The sequence below is a fragment of the Vulpes lagopus genome, chromosome 15, assembly GCF_018345385.1.
Source record: "Vulpes lagopus strain Blue_001 chromosome 15, ASM1834538v1, whole genome shotgun sequence".
Lineage (NCBI taxonomy): Eukaryota > Metazoa > Chordata > Mammalia > Carnivora > Canidae > Vulpes > Vulpes lagopus.
In genome coordinates, this window is record NC_054838.1 from 38,943,916 (window position 1) to 38,959,777 (window position 15,862).

At 34.6% G+C, this 15,862-nt stretch overlaps 1 protein-coding gene across 1 annotated transcript in view; it reads left to right on the forward strand.

Annotated features, from left to right (window-relative positions):
* Positions 1-11,140, forward strand: part of TYR (tyrosinase) — a 93,847-nt gene extending 82,707 nt beyond the window's left edge. Inside the window, exons 4-5 of the mRNA XM_041730470.1 lie at positions 2,980-3,161; positions 10,914-11,140. Coding sequence (XP_041586404.1) covers positions 2,980-3,161; positions 10,914-11,140 — 409 coding nt within the window. The remainder of the gene's footprint in view (positions 1-2,979; positions 3,162-10,913) is intronic.
* The last annotated feature ends 4,722 nt before the right edge of the window (positions 11,141-15,862 follow it).

Below are 15,862 nucleotides of genomic sequence, written 5' to 3' on the forward strand. Positions count from 1 at the left end.
ACCTTTCTTTTAAAAGGTTGATAAGGTAGGTGAGCACATTAATGGTTTTATCCATTAAATCTTTTGGTGCTAAGAATTGATGTTCTTGTCTTACCTAGGTAAAGAATTTTTGTTTCTTGGCAGGCAGAGAGATTATTTATAAGCTGAACTAGAGTAGTAATTTTTCTCAATTGACAAAAAACACAATTTTTGCCTCAAGCCCTTATCTGGTAGCTCATTGTATAGTGGGCTGTTTCTAAATCAAAGTTTAATAGGGGTAAGGGAGAGATTAATTGTGTCAGAGAGCCTCCTTCTCATTAAAAAAATAGAGTTGCCAGTTTAAAAGCTGGTAAACATTGTTTAAACATGTTTAAATATTGTTTAAACATTAAATATTGCATACTACAAATAAAATGCTGGACCTGGAGGCTTAAAACATTATCTATAATACAATTCTCTTTTTTGTTAAAATATATGTAGTGTTACTATGCATGTTTTATAAACTAGATATAACAGAAATATGAAGCGATTATATGATTTTTTTCTTCTCTTATTTTTGCTCATTTATATTTTCTGAATTGCATATAATGAACAAGGAATGCTTTGCTTTTATGAAAAGAAGAAAACTGCAGAAAAAAACCTAATTAACAAAATGTTAGGACTTGAATAGAATTTGGGGCTTGTTAGGCCAGTTCCTAATTTCTGTAGTTGAGAAGGCATACACAGAAAAAACAATCTTTTTGAATCTTCTTTCTCTTTCCCACTGGTCAGAATCATAATCCTTCTTAAAAAGATTCAGCTCAAAGAGCAGCTGGGTGGCTCAGTTGGTTAAGCATATGACTCCTGACTTCAGCTCAGGTCATGATCTCAGAGTTGTGAGATTGAGCCCCACTCTGGCTTCTCCACTGGGTGTGGAGTTTGCTTAAGATTCTCTCTCTCTCTTTCTCTACCTCTGTTCCTCCACCCACCCCCCACCCACCACTTGTGCTCTCCCTCTAAAAAAATAAAATGTTTCTCTAATTAAAAAAAAGATTTAGCTCAATAACTTACGTATACATGACTTTGGCATTTCTAAAACACTATGTCTCATCTCTCTCACCAATTATAACATTCTTCCAGAATAATATTAATAGTGAGGAGGAGGGAAAAGAGGAAGAAGGGGATGGGAATAATGATTATTTCCATTTATCAAGCACTTAAATATACATCTTACTTATGTTACACTAATTAATCCATAAATATTATTCCCATTTCACAGGTAAGAAAAGGTAAATCAAACCGGTTAAGAAATTTTACAAATTTCCCTTGTCACAACCCATGGAACTCAGGTTTTTATGCAGGTTCATGTTTCTCCAAAACTTGACATATAATAAATACTCAGTAACAGGTTGAATAATTGAGCTATTTAGAGAGGATTTGGTATTTATGGACCAGATTTTCAGTATTTATCAGTGGTCTACTGATCCCTCAATTAATTCACAGTTAAAAGTCAACTTTAGCCACAATATTTGGTTCAAATAGTATTTGAAGTCCAGATTCTCTAAGCAAATAGAACTGTTTTCCATCATGGAAAGAATGATCGCCATTCTGCCACCAGCACCACTGATCTCTTCTTGATTGTACTAAAAATGTTTTTTCAATTTTTTTTTGTTTGTTTGAAGCATTATCACTTTCCTTTGTAGGCAATATTCCTGAGACCATGCAATTACCTTTATTTCCTGGAATAAGTGTTATAGCTAAGTAACAAGAGCTTACTTAGATAGCACTTTCACAAATATTATCCTAAACCTTTTGGAAATAGGGCAGATATTATTGCTTTAATTTAAGGATAGGAGGCTAGGTCTCCAAGAATTTCAGTGATTTGTGTAGAGTCATACAGCTTTTAAAGCACAGAGCTAGGCCTCAGGGGAGTTGTGTGATCTCAGATCTTATGTTCTTTCCTCTGTTATATGGACTGATGATACAGTCACATTCTTCTCCACATTTTGGTGACACACTATACATTCTTCTATAACTTATGTATTTTTATTCAATTTTTTTGATCCCTTAACTGTTTAGCTTTTGTTCCAGTCAGAATTTTTAACTGCATGCAACAAATTCTGGCTAATTTACAGAAAAAGAATTTACCAAGAAGATATTGGATACCTCAGGAAATAATAGAGAAGCAGGTTTAGAAATAGGTGGGAACAAGGGAGAAGGGGAGTAGCAACCATGAGATCTGCTAAAACCATGCTATAGAACACCAGATATTCCCTTGCTGGTGGTACTCCTGGTCTTGCAATCCCTAAAAATTGGATATTGTTATCACAACTGTCTTTGCCCACAACCAAAATAGTTTTCTGTCATCCTTGCTTGTGTGTGTCATTATCTTCTGTTTCAAAGTTTTCACAGGTCTATCTGATTGTCTGAGTACTAATCATATGGTAATACTCTAGCTTCAGGGAAAGTTTGGGAAACCAGTCCAAGTATTTTTAGTCTCTGTTATGGGAGGTGAACTTTCTCTCCCCAAGTTTCATTAAGCATACACTTCACTAAACATAGCAAGATGGTTGAAATAATTGAAAGTCTCCTACTATGACCCAAAAAAATGACCAAATGCCAGTACTGATTCCAACCTAGTTTTATGTGTTCTTTCTTTGGGCTAACTTTCTTTGAGACAAGAAACATATTTAATTTACAACTCTGACCCAGTTGTCACTCAACCAATAATTACCTTTCCTCTGCAGCTTTCTGAAAGGTCTGAACTTGTCACGTAAGGTTCACTTACCTAAGAAATTCTCTTTCCAAAGTAATCCTCTCATATTTCTTTCAAATGAGCGAGCTTTATCAAGGCCTGACAGTATGAACTAGTGCTTTACAAAATATTTTCAAAGCATGAAAAATATATTTGGCATCTTTCCATCCATTGGGATTTTAGATATGCCTTCTTATTTTACTTTAAGAATTCTAAGTTTTTATAAGCAACATGTTTCTAAGCCTGAATAATCTTTCCCTCTGCAGTATTTTTGAGCAGTGGCTCCGAAGGCACCATCCCCTTCAAGAAGTTTATCCAGAAGCCAATGCTCCTATTGGACACAACCGGGAATCCTACATGGTTCCTTTTATACCTCTGTACAGAAATGGTGATTTCTTTATTTCATCCAGAGATCTGGGCTATGACTATAGCAACCTACAAGAATCAGGTAAAGTTTAATTTCTTTCATATGAATTAGTGAATCTAGTGTGACCAATTTTTTTTTGAGAGAGAGTTCCTAACCTTACATATTTATAATGTTATCCCCAAAGCCTTTAAATAGGGAAAGCACATTACAACCTATAATTTATCACTTATTTTTTATTACATGAATTAAGTTGCAAAGATCTTTAAATTCACATTCATTCTGCTTAACATAGGGTATTTTGTATACAGTAACTGTAGAAAGAACACTAGAATTAAAATCAGAAAGGAAAAATGGGCTTAAGATATGACTCTTTCAGGTGACTGTGAAGAGATCTTGGAAATTTTGTTTAGTCCCATGAATCTCATTTTTTTAACCTGAAATATTCTTATTGAAATACCACAAAAGATATTGTGATAATCAAATTACTATGATGTATTGAAGAGTTCAGTGTGGCGTGGTACAAGATAAACATCCAGCAGGTTTAGAGTAATCTTTGGGAACTTTCTCGTAGGGTTACCAAGATAATTTGTGGATATTTTTATTTTAAGCCCAATTAATAATAATAAGAAGAAGAAGTAGAGGAAGAAAGAATGAACTGTTATAATGATAATTAATGATATTTAAGGTAATAATATAAAACTCTAAGATTATAATTATATCTGGGCTTTAAATAATCTTCCTGAATAGAAATGTGTCAATATCTTCTTAACAAGTGAGAAAGAGTTAGCAATATCTTCCTCCACCCAAGAGCCTGCTATATGCAGATCTTGTACCTGTGTTATTAATCCAGTGTATATTAGGTAAGGATTATTATCTCTAGAAATAGATGAGGACATTGATACCATGAGAATTTAAGTGACTTCCCCAATATCAGACACCAATACATAAAGGAGCCAGATTTCAATACTATAAGGCCCTCTCTTCATTTCACTACAGCTATTACTCTAACTCAAGAGGGTCAACAACCAAAAACAGTAGAACAACATATGACTTGTAGGTAAGCGGTATTCAATAAGCATTGATGTTTAATTATATTCATTGATAATTCATAAAAATTATGATTCATCAACAAATTAATGACATTTACCAACTTCCTACCCTTTGTGTTAGATTTTAACGATATAAATGACTGACATAGTTCCAAATCTCAAGTAGTTCCAAGTTCAGTGTGAAAGTCAGACAATTATACAAGAAAGTACAAGACATCAGGCCATGTTAAAGGCAGCAAAAGAGTCATAAACAAAATCCAACAGGAGGACGGGGGAGAAAGTGGTGACTTCTGAATAATTCAGCCTAGAAAGACAAGACCTTGAAGGATGAGCAGGCAGGTAGCACAGAGAGAGAAGGGCAGAGAATATTCTAAATGAAGACAGTAACAAGAAAAATAGAGGTGGAAATTCAATGCTAAATTTTCCTATTTAAGTAGTATAAGCAATGGAAAATTTCCCTCAGAGAAATGAAGTCTCTTCATGATTAACACATATTGAACATTTTTTAATGTAACTAGAATTCTTCTAGGTGTGCTGTGTGCATTATATCCTTTAATTTTCATAACTATTATATGAATGAGGTACTATTGTTTCCTTTATCCTTTTTTTAGGTGAGAAAACAGAGGCTTAAAGAAATACATAATTTGTCCCAGGCCGTCTATCTAGTATGTGGCACAGCAGAACCATAGTTTAGGGCCAATAGGAGAAGCCGTATTTCATCAACTTTTACCTTCCCTTTGGGGGACTATTCGCTAAAAAATATGGGCTTGATTAACCTGTTTTGTTTATCTGAGAATCATAACCAGTGGAAGGAATATTAAAATGACTGGAAATCATTTTTTTTTTTTTAAATCCTGAGATCACTGAGAACAGGAAATTTTGCAAAAGGCAGAGATGTGGTAAGGGGAGTCTAAAAAGTGGCAGTCTCAGGTAAAATGTTTTCCCTTTTGAAAGGGAGTGAAGGATCATATTGGTAGTGGCTTTTCAAAGATTCACCACTTAAGACTTCATGGTTTCCACTTCTAAAACATGTTAGACACTTTCATGGGCCCATGCTTTTAAACATGCTGTTCCCTCTGGCTAAATTCTGATCCTGTTTATCCATTTGTCAAACTCTTAGATAGTAAATTACTTTATGCATACATATATATATATATATGCGTGTGTGTGTGTGTGTGTATAGTCATATTTAATCACTCTTTTATTAGAGTTATGTGGTAATTTTTTATGTATGAATCTTTCTCTTGTCCATCTTGACTATGAGTCTGACAAGATTAGAATTGACATTTTGCAAGATTCTCTAGTTTAAGTATCAGATGACATCCAGTATCATTGTGGTGATATCAATGAATCAATTTGAGTAAAAGTGATATTGATCGTGAAGAATGGTATCCACCCCTTAACCAATATAAGTAAAGCTTGCTAGAAAAATGTCACCCCATTTAATAGCTAAGTCATTTTCAGATATGTTTTTTTAACACATTTCAAGTTTTGTATCACACTAGGTATTTTATTTTCTAGGTGGTTTTATTGATTTATTTATTCTTTCTATATATGTGTATTTAATAACTACTTTGAATACAGCATTGTCTTGGATACAACGCATGCAGCAGTAAACAACATAGTTTATCTTCATAGAGTTTACATTGTAATGGAAGATAAAGATCTTAAACAACTACTTACCTAAGGACTTAGACCTACCTACCTCTAGGGTCAGTGAAGTGATATTTCAGAGGATAGCAGTATGACAGGAAGAAGTGATTAGTTGAAGGGGGCCTTAGTTATGGATTTGGGCCATATTGTTAAAATAACAGAAGCTATTGATAAATTTTAAGTGGTTTGTTTTGAGTTTTTGAAACCTTTCTTATTGCTGCAGCATGTTGGAAATTCTGTAGCTGTTGTAAAGCACCTTCGGGGAAGGTGGTAAAGATGCTATTACAGATGTCCAGGAGAGAGATGAAGGCAGTGTGGATTGCAGTAGTAGTGGTCTGGAGAGGGCAGAGACATGAAATAATTTGATAGTATCTTTAATTTATATAAAATGTACAAAACTTGGAAAATGATTCATATACAAGGTAAGAGTGAAGGAGATATTGGGGACGCCTGTGAAAATGATGAATGGTGACACTCTCACTGAGATAGTGACAAGTAGGAGCAAGGCCAGACATGGAGAGAATCTCATGCTCGTACTGGCTATGCAGTGAAATGGGGGGATAGGAGATATCAGGGCAAATACATCTCTGGGGCAGGTGGATGGCCTTGAAACTGGGAAGACATTCTGGCCTGCAGATACTAACGAGATATAAATTATAGACCTCAGCAAATACATTGTTACCTCTGCTAATCTTCACAATTTTATGTGGTAGTGGTTTTTATTTTGTTTTATAGGTAAATTGAAATCATAAAGGTAAAGTGACTCATTCTAAGTCACAGAGCTACTAAGTGGCCAATAGCGATTCCAAACTAATTTTCTCCCCGTTTACTCCACAGTAGAGAGGGCTCTCTTTAGTCCCTATATGTCTTGTCCACTATGTTCCAAAAGTACCACATCCAAATGGGTACTTTTTACTGAAAAGGCAACAAAAACCATCAGAGGAGAGGTGGGACTGGAGGCTCAAAGAAGCACATTAGGGACTTTAGGTATTTATTACTTATTTCTAGTTAAATATTTAAAAAAATAAAATTGATTTGAAATGCTTTATTTAAAGTATTTTTCATAGCCTAGAAAGACAAGAGCTGTGAATCTATACCATTAATTTTAGAGACAGTTGACTTTAAAATCAACAATAGTAATCACCTATTTTCCTTTTATGAATTATTCTACTGCTTCTGATGCACATTCAAGGTTTTAAAATGTATTCCTATTTACTGCTAAACTTTAGGCCTACTAAAATAAATCCTTAAAAACTTCTTGATACAATTTAGTTCTCAAGCAGTTTATTATTCATCATTCAGGTACTCATGTTTATAATTACTTAAGTGTTTTCTGTAAAAGGCAGCTGATGCCTGGCATTTGTCAAACATTTTCCCTTATAATCGAATTTAGTGATGCTTTTAAAAATTGAGCAGCAGGTGATTTTGTTGCATGCATAGTTGATTAAAAGGCGAGACCAAAAATCTTTAGCAATGAAAGATTGTGCCCTCAATGCTTTTGGTAAATATGACCCTGCTTTCTGTATTTTACTGCTCTGTTGAGAGCCTCCTAAACCCAATATATTTTAAAAGACCTTGACTTTTGATGTTAAAAATGAGAGGAGGAGACATGATCATGGTAACCAGAGTGTCTCATTCTGTAGATGGGATTTGATGATGGGCTTCTGTCCTTCACAGATTTGTTCAATAGTTATGCTTTCCTACTTATATCCATAGGTGCATGCTGTGCCTTTTGCCTGGGATGGCTTGCCATCAACATCATATTCTCAATTCTAATTCATACTCCATAGTCTCCTGGGAGGCTTTCTTGATTCCCAAACAGATGTAAGAGGTCATTCCACCATGATTCCATTGTATCTTTTGCATACTTTCATCACTATAGCATTACTCTTGAATGTAATTATTTCCAATTATTGTTGCCTTCAGGCCAGGGCCTCTGCTTATTTATTTTCCAATTATTGTTGCCTTCAGGCCAGGACCTCTGCTTATTTATTTTTTTACTTACAGTGCCAGGACCACCACCTGGCATGTAATGTGTCTCAGGGAACATTTGCTGTATGAATGAATGAATGAATGAATGAATAGAAGAATGAAAGATAAAACAATCAAGATATAATACTTGCTGTCAAGAATTTATGATCAAGCCTGAAAATACATACATATGAATAATTATTAACACATAGACAATTGTGTCAAGTGTCATAAGGGAGCAAAGAAAGAAAGAGTCTGAGAATACAAAAGAAAGCTGACCTGAATCAATAATCAAAGCAAGTTCAAGAGAGAAAACTCTTATTGGAAATTGGTTCAATTGAAATATTGTTGAAGTTATTATGGAATAACAAGAATCAATAACAGTTATAAATTGCTTTCTATGTTCTAGGCATTGTACCAATGGCTATATATGGATTATCTCATTTAAATACTACAGGCAATCTAAGTTACAGATTCCTAATTCATTAAATTTGGATAATGGTCCCCAACTAAATCATACATTTGTTGTGTGAGCAAATGAGCATGTGATTTGAATATATAGAGTGCAAAATAAATAGAAGACTATATTACTATTCTGAAGAGAAAAGGGGACATGAAATATGGAACTTTAAATAGGTAAAAATAGAAAAATTATGACATTAAGAAATAATTTAAAGGTGCACTGTTTGGAAAAGCAGAGAGCTGAGAATGGAAGTCTTATTTAGTTTGGAGTCAATGAGAGATACCAAGTGTTTCAAAGAAAACTATTGATGACAGTAAAAATTGAGACCATTAGGAGTGAACTGAAGTAGAGAAATTATAAGAGAAGCTGGACAGTTGGACAAAGAAATAGCATTTTGAAATTGTGACTTGGGTTTAAGCTGAGCCAGAAATAGAGGGAATCATATTTTTTGTGTAATCTCTCTATGCTCTGCTAGACATTTTAAATGTACTTTATGTATGTGACTACTGGCAAAATAAGGCAGGCATTTGTAGTCCCTTTTTCAAAGTAATTTTAAATATGTTGAAAACCATAACTTTTTGGTATTTCTTTTTAATTTTAGCATTTTGGCTTTCATTGTTTAGATTTAAATATCAAAGTTATAAATCATGTTTTATAATTTATTTGGTAATGTTTATCCTTTGCAACTTGTATCCTCTCCTGATGAAGAGGAACTCTAAATTGTAATACTGTTAAAATTATGCTTAATGAGCTCTAGGAATTTTAGAGGTAACTTAGTGACAGCTGGCAAAAAAGATCGTATCAAGCACAAAAGAAGAAAAATGGAACAGGAAAAATGGACCAGGTTTCAGCCCTATAGGCCCATGTAAGCCACGGAAGCTCCACTTTTATCTCCTATGAATGAATATCAGGCTTTAGTACTATGAAATCAGTTTGTAACAAATTCTGATTTAAAAAAGAACATTTCTGCTTTAATTGTTCTGAATGTTATTGAATTTATGAGATCAACAGTGAGATTTTCCTTTTAAGTTTTATTTCATGTTGCTACTCATGCTTTCCAAGATATGTTATTAAATAAATATTCCTTCTCTCATTGATTTGTGGATCTCATTTTTATTATATATAGAATTTACATATATTGCAATTCCAGAATTTCCTAAGGTAATTTCTCCTTTATTGTGGTGAGCACATAATTAACTTTTTAATATAATTAGGACTTTCGAAAATGCAAATGCCAGAAATTCTATGGGAATGAGATTATATAAACAAGAGAATTTATTGGTTTAAAAAAATCCAAGGAAGAAATGAACACTTAAACTCTGGGAAAGGCAGAAATGCAGCTGAGACTGAGAAATAGCAGGAACCAGGGAATTAAAGCCCTAAGGACACACACACACACACTCTCTCTCTGTTCCTCTCTCTGTCTCTCTCTCATTCTCTAGCTCTCATCTCTATTTCTTGGAGTACATTCATCCTGTTTTCCACAGGTTGAGAAGTAAGGCTGTCGTCAGCTCCCAAGCCACCTGACAGCTCTAGCACAGTGAATTCTGAGTAATGATTCTGATTGGCCCATCTCGAGTCAGTGGTCTACCATGTACTGATTAACTATAGCCAAGGAAAGAGTTTATAAAAGAACGTTACAGTTCCTGCATCAGCAAAGGCAGGAAGGTAGGGATAGAGAACAGATACAGATTCAAATACCTATGGCTTAAATAAATTACTTGATTTGTTGCTCAAGTAGAAGTCTTGGTATATTGTTGAATTTCAGCTCCATAATTTCAAAGCTGCTTCTTTCTTGTGGTTCCACAAGATCTAGGGTTTAATCTGGACTACATGGTCCATGATGGCTCACCAACATCCTATCTGCATTCCTGCTAAGCAAAAAGAAGAATAGAAAAAGGAGAGACATAGCTTCTTATTTTTAAGGAAATTGTCCCAAAGTTACATATATCACTTTTGCTCAAGACTTGAGTTACATAATTTTCTGCAGAAGTCCAAGATGCACTCTTTTGTTTTCTTTGATAACAAAATAAATATGGAATATCTTGGAGTATCTTTTAAGTAGTGATGAGTATTTTTAAATCAAGCAAAAGGATACAAGTTAATTCCCAGGGAACAATAATATAAGGAAATATAATCATAACAATATTTGTTTCCACTGTATTTATATACTAAAACTAATGAAAATCCTAGATATGGATTTGACCCCAAATCGTGATGTCATTATACCAAAATGACTGAGGAAATAAAATGGGAGTTGTCAGAGAACAAAAATTATTATTTCTATATGAAGAACTCCAGATATAAACTTGATGAATTAAAAGATGGCAATATTTGTCTATTATTTAGAAATGTGGAAGCAAATATTAAAAAGCTAAAAGTTAACAATAGTTGACCTGGTTTTAGGCACTGCATATTTTACAGATCAGGTGTTATTAATCAATTTTAAAACATTCCAATGAGGTGGTAGTATGTTCCTCTTTTCCTGATGAAGAAACTAAGGCATAGGAGTATTAGGTGTGACTTTTCTGAGCTCTTACCGCTAGTAAGTAGCAGAGCTGGCATTCAAACCCAGGCCTCTGACTCCATGCTACTATGCAAGGATAATGATGATGATGTTAATAATTATAATGTTGATGATGATGATGATGCTAATGATGACAATACTAAAAACATTGGGATGTCTCTCTGTTTCAGAACGGGACATTTTTCAAGATTACATTAAGCCCTACTTAGAACAAGCAAGTCGGATCTGGCCATGGCTCATTGGGGCTGCTGTGGTAGGCTGTGTCGTCACTGCTGTGCTAGGAGGGCTCACCAGCCTACTGTGTCGGCGCAATAGAAAGCAGCTCCATGAAGAAAAGCAGCCACTCCTCATGGAAAAGGAGGATTACCACAGCTTGTTGTATCAGACCCATCTATAAAAGGCTTGGGTGATAGAGTAGAGCCAACAGGCTGACCTCATTTTAACTCAAATGATGTTTAAGTCCCCAGAAGATGTCCCCAAGAGCCGTTCCTGGCATTTTTGTTTATGAAGCCTATTATCAGGATCGTCGGCTAGTACAAAAGGTACCCCTCTTCTAATGCAGGTAGACTACACCTGTGCTTGCCTCACTGTCATTTGATCATTCTTTTGATAGCTTTCCTCAAACCCCTATTTCTAAGAAAAGGATGCCATTTAGTAATGAGTAACTGCAACTTTTATCTCAGTGAAAGTGCTCTTATAAAATGTGGGAGTAATTTTGGTCTTTTCTCCTGATTGTTTAATGAAATGTTTCTTTTTTATTGTCCCCGTTCTTTTATTTCAATAAAATAATAACAAATTTAAACTGACTCCTTTGAGCTTGAGATGTACATTTTTATTCTCCTCAGAAAGCATGACTTTCCCATATATTTTACATCCTTGCTACAAAATGTGTTAGGAACTTCAAACAGACAACAACCATCAGTTCTTTCTTGCCAGAGTTCTTTTTTTTTTTTAACTTTTTAAATTACAGATGTTATTTATTTATGAGAGACACAGAGAGAGAGGTAGAGACACAGGCAGAAGGAGAAGCAGGCTCCATGCAGGGAGCCCGATGCGAGACTCCATCCCGTATCCTGGGATCACGCCCTGAGCCAAAGGCAGATGCTCAACCACCGAGCCACCCAGGTGTCCCCAGAGTTCTATGTGTTTGAAGGTCACTGAAAATAAAGGCCCCAGCCCTACATTAAATCTAGCTAAGTACTTGTCTCAGGATGCACTCATTAAATATGTTGATAATGGTAATAATCCTATTAAAAGTTCTTTTTTCAGTCTTCTAAAATGAATTTTATTAGAGAATGTTTAAAATGCTACAAAACATTTGACATTTGGAATAATTATGTGAATTGCCTGCTTGCAGTTCTAGCAAAATCACATTTCTGTTTCTCTTGGCTATTAAGACCTTACATTGGGATATGCAGATAATCCTTCTCCTTGAATTTCTGGTTCCCATTGAAATTCTAAAAGTAGCACAATGATATTACATTTCTATATCTATGTATAGCATGAAAGACAAGGACCAGTTATTGGAAGTTATAGTGGACCATTTTGGTCCAATAAAAGGAAAACTTGTTCAATACTTAGAGCTTTCTAAAATCAAAAGGGGAAATCCTTAGAAAACCATAAGTGGTTGCCACTATAATTCTTCACACATAGGTTGGATGGCTAATTCAAGTTGAATTCTGCAAAGATAATTTATTAAGTCCATGGAGATATTTAAATCTCCTTAGGACTTTTAACAACTCCCCATTTAGAAACAAGGCCAAGCGTGTCCTACAGAAAGTCCCTGTGATTATTCCACAGTATTCCAGGATATTTCACCAGATTCCAATTTCCACTCTCACTGGATACCCAAACTCATTTGTACTGTCCTGGTATCCTCCATCTCTTCATTTCTCTTATTCCTACTTTGCATTTGTCTGCCCAGGATTTTCAATATGAATTTAGATTTACTACTTGATTTGCCTTTCCCACCTTATCTCTGAACACTGTCTTTCCACCGTCTTTTGATGCCAAGCTTTAAAAGTAGGCTTGTCTCATCTGGGCTCCCAGAAAACTGTGTGGGTCTGGCACTGAACCTCTACATCTCTGGGAAAGTATTTAAAAGGAAACCTACTGACCTGTATGGTAACTTTCAACTAAAATATTCTACAATTCCTGTTAAACTCTGAGCCACTGTGTCCAGATTGTTTATGAATGCATTTAAAAATGAGTGTACTGAAAAATTTGAGCTCTTAAAAATGCATTTATCTAGAAAAGACTGACTAGGGTCAAGACCACATAACTTTAAATGATTACATTTCACGTAGTCCCCATTTAGATTTCAAAGAAGAGCAAGAATTAGCCTATTATACATATTGGTCAAATGATCTTAGCTAAAACTCATCTAGAATAAATAGAAATTCACAATTATTGCTGAAGTAATGTCTTTGACTCTCAGAAATTACTAACAGTTAATAAACTCAGTTAAATAGAGTAATATGATCTTCTAACTCTCATTAGTAGTCAAACTTATTTACTAGCTTGTCTAATTGCAGATGCTTAGTAGGGAAGTCAGGCAAGGGATGAGGAACAGTATACTTATTTAGACACTGAGGGTCTGTGGGACTGGAAGGCAAATACAAGGGATTCTATACTCAACTTGATGCATAACCAGAAAAAAAAAAGATTTAAAATAAATTAACAATGGCATCTGAGGACTGGATTCAATTTAGCTGGAAATTGGAACCAGTAAAACTGAGAAGAAAAAGTGGGGAAAGACATTTGGATAATGGTCTACAGAAGATTCTGAAGAAGCAGTAGCCATGAATATGGCTTGCCCTTAGTCTAAACTCAACACACACAGCAGTTACTTGGCTAGGTTTGATGTGGAGGCAAAATTTTAGTTCATTTTTAAATCATTTTTACAAAGCACCTTGAATAGAAATCCATCCCAGGAGTTTTCACCATTCCTGACAGTGATCTGTAGAAAGTCATTCTTTTCCTTATCACAAGACAATTCCCTCCTTTATCACTGCATTTCAACATAAAATATTGTGTTGTTTCTCTAGAGGCTCAAAGTATTTGCTTGTGTAGCAGCAACATCTGTAATAAGACCACCACCACATTGATTCTCAACAATTTTTCTCAATAAGGTATCCAAATTATCTGATATATGAAGATACCTGGCATTTTAATTAAAACCAACATTATATTCCATGGCATTGTTTTAGAGTGGGGCTTTTATAAATTGACTCTTTTTTGGCTCTGCTCTTTTTCCACTGCTACATTACAAGTCACATTTTGTTACAGAGAAAGAAATAAGCAGCTGCCACTCTTTTTGTTCCTCCTTCTGTGTTTTATTTTAAAATAAGTATTTTTAGTAACCAACCTTTCCAACAAGTCAAATATATAATTCTCCATCTGTAGAAATAAGTATGTGATGGGTACCAGTCATTTTAACCAGTGTTTCTAGCAGGCTGACAATGGCATTGATTGTGGATGTTTTTAAATAGGCTTTTCCTTGTTTATATGGGCTTTGATTTGTAGGAGAGCTTTTCTTTGTCATCATAAAAAGGGCCTCATTGGGGCCTCCTATTGTTAGCCAGTGCTATTTTGGATAGCATGTTGGTTGGTAGAACAAAGTTCCACTCTCCTGAAAGCTGCTGAAATGTAAGTAAAAAGAGGTGGTTTTTTTTTTTTTTAATTTGTGCTGCTTATTATCTTCAAAAGTGCTTGCTAGTTTGTACAATATCATGAATATAAAATTACCTATGGCAACTACTAGAGGTTTTAAGGGCTTCCAAATCATCCAGCTATTTAAGACCAAATGGGAATTATTTGAATATTTCTTTAAAATATAAGCCTTATTAAAACTCTAGATAGCCTGTGTTTATCTAATTGTTTCATAAGTTCTTAATAGCAAGGTAAGAAATTATTCTTATAACTTCACGTTAATGCACCAATTCCTGTGTGCTTTATAATCATGATCATAGTGATTTCTAATTTCTTATTTAAAAATAAATAACAAAGATGTTACAATCCAGCGAGCAGTTCTGATGTCTCAAGAACTGTGCTGAGTACTTCATACTATGTGAACTCATTTACTCCTCATGTCAATATGGGAAGAAGTATTAGTTGTTTTTTCAGATGAGGAGACGACTGCTTAAACAGGAGACATACTTTGCCTAAGTCTACATGTCAGTTCAGTAGCTTAGGTAATTTAGCTAAGATCTGAATCCAGTTCCTGTTCATAACTATATATGTCATTGTTGTTTGTTATTCAATTATGTAGATGTGCTATAACTTGCCAATTACTTGCTATAGGATGTTTAGGTTTTATCTAGCTTTTTTTTAAACTAAAAAATTTTAATTCCAGTGTGAATGCACAGCATTACATTGGTTTCAGGTGCACAATATAGTGATTCAACAATTCTATATGTTTTATCTAGTTTTTAAATTGTGTTTAATGCCATATGGAATATCTGGGCACATTTGGCATCTAATTTCTCTTAAATTATCTTCCAGGAGTTCAATCTCTGGATCAAAGCATATGAATAATTTTATGGCTTTCCTAATGAATTGCCACAGTGCTTTTGAAAATGGTTTCATGGATTTAAAAATGCAAAGAGATGGAGTCTAAAAGTAGGAGATCAAAAGGAATGAAGAAGAAAATGAAGAGGTGAAGAACTCTAAAGAAGGAATAAGAGTTGTGATCCTCTTTGAATGGACTGAAGACCCTAATTGCCACTTGGAGTATTACTTCTTTTCATAAATCTTTTTAGAATTAGAACACCAATTTAATGGGCATTTTTCTCTCACAAAAATTAGAAGAAAATTCACACTCAGTTTTAGAGAGATAAATAGATAGCATGCATGTAAATTGGGCTCTAAGATGTACATCTTGGCTAGGTAGAGAGGTGTGTGTGCCTCAAACTATCAGAACCTTGCAGGGCAAAACAAAAACAAAAAACCAGCAACACTAGAATCTATCCTTGGAAGAATAAGCACAAAGCCTCAAAAGAGTCTCAATCAACAGAGAGTTAGAGTCCACTATGGGGATAGATAAGATCCCCATAGAACAGGGATAGGAAGGCTGGGAAGACTCTGGAAACCAAGCCCTGGGACAAGTTTGAATGCTTTA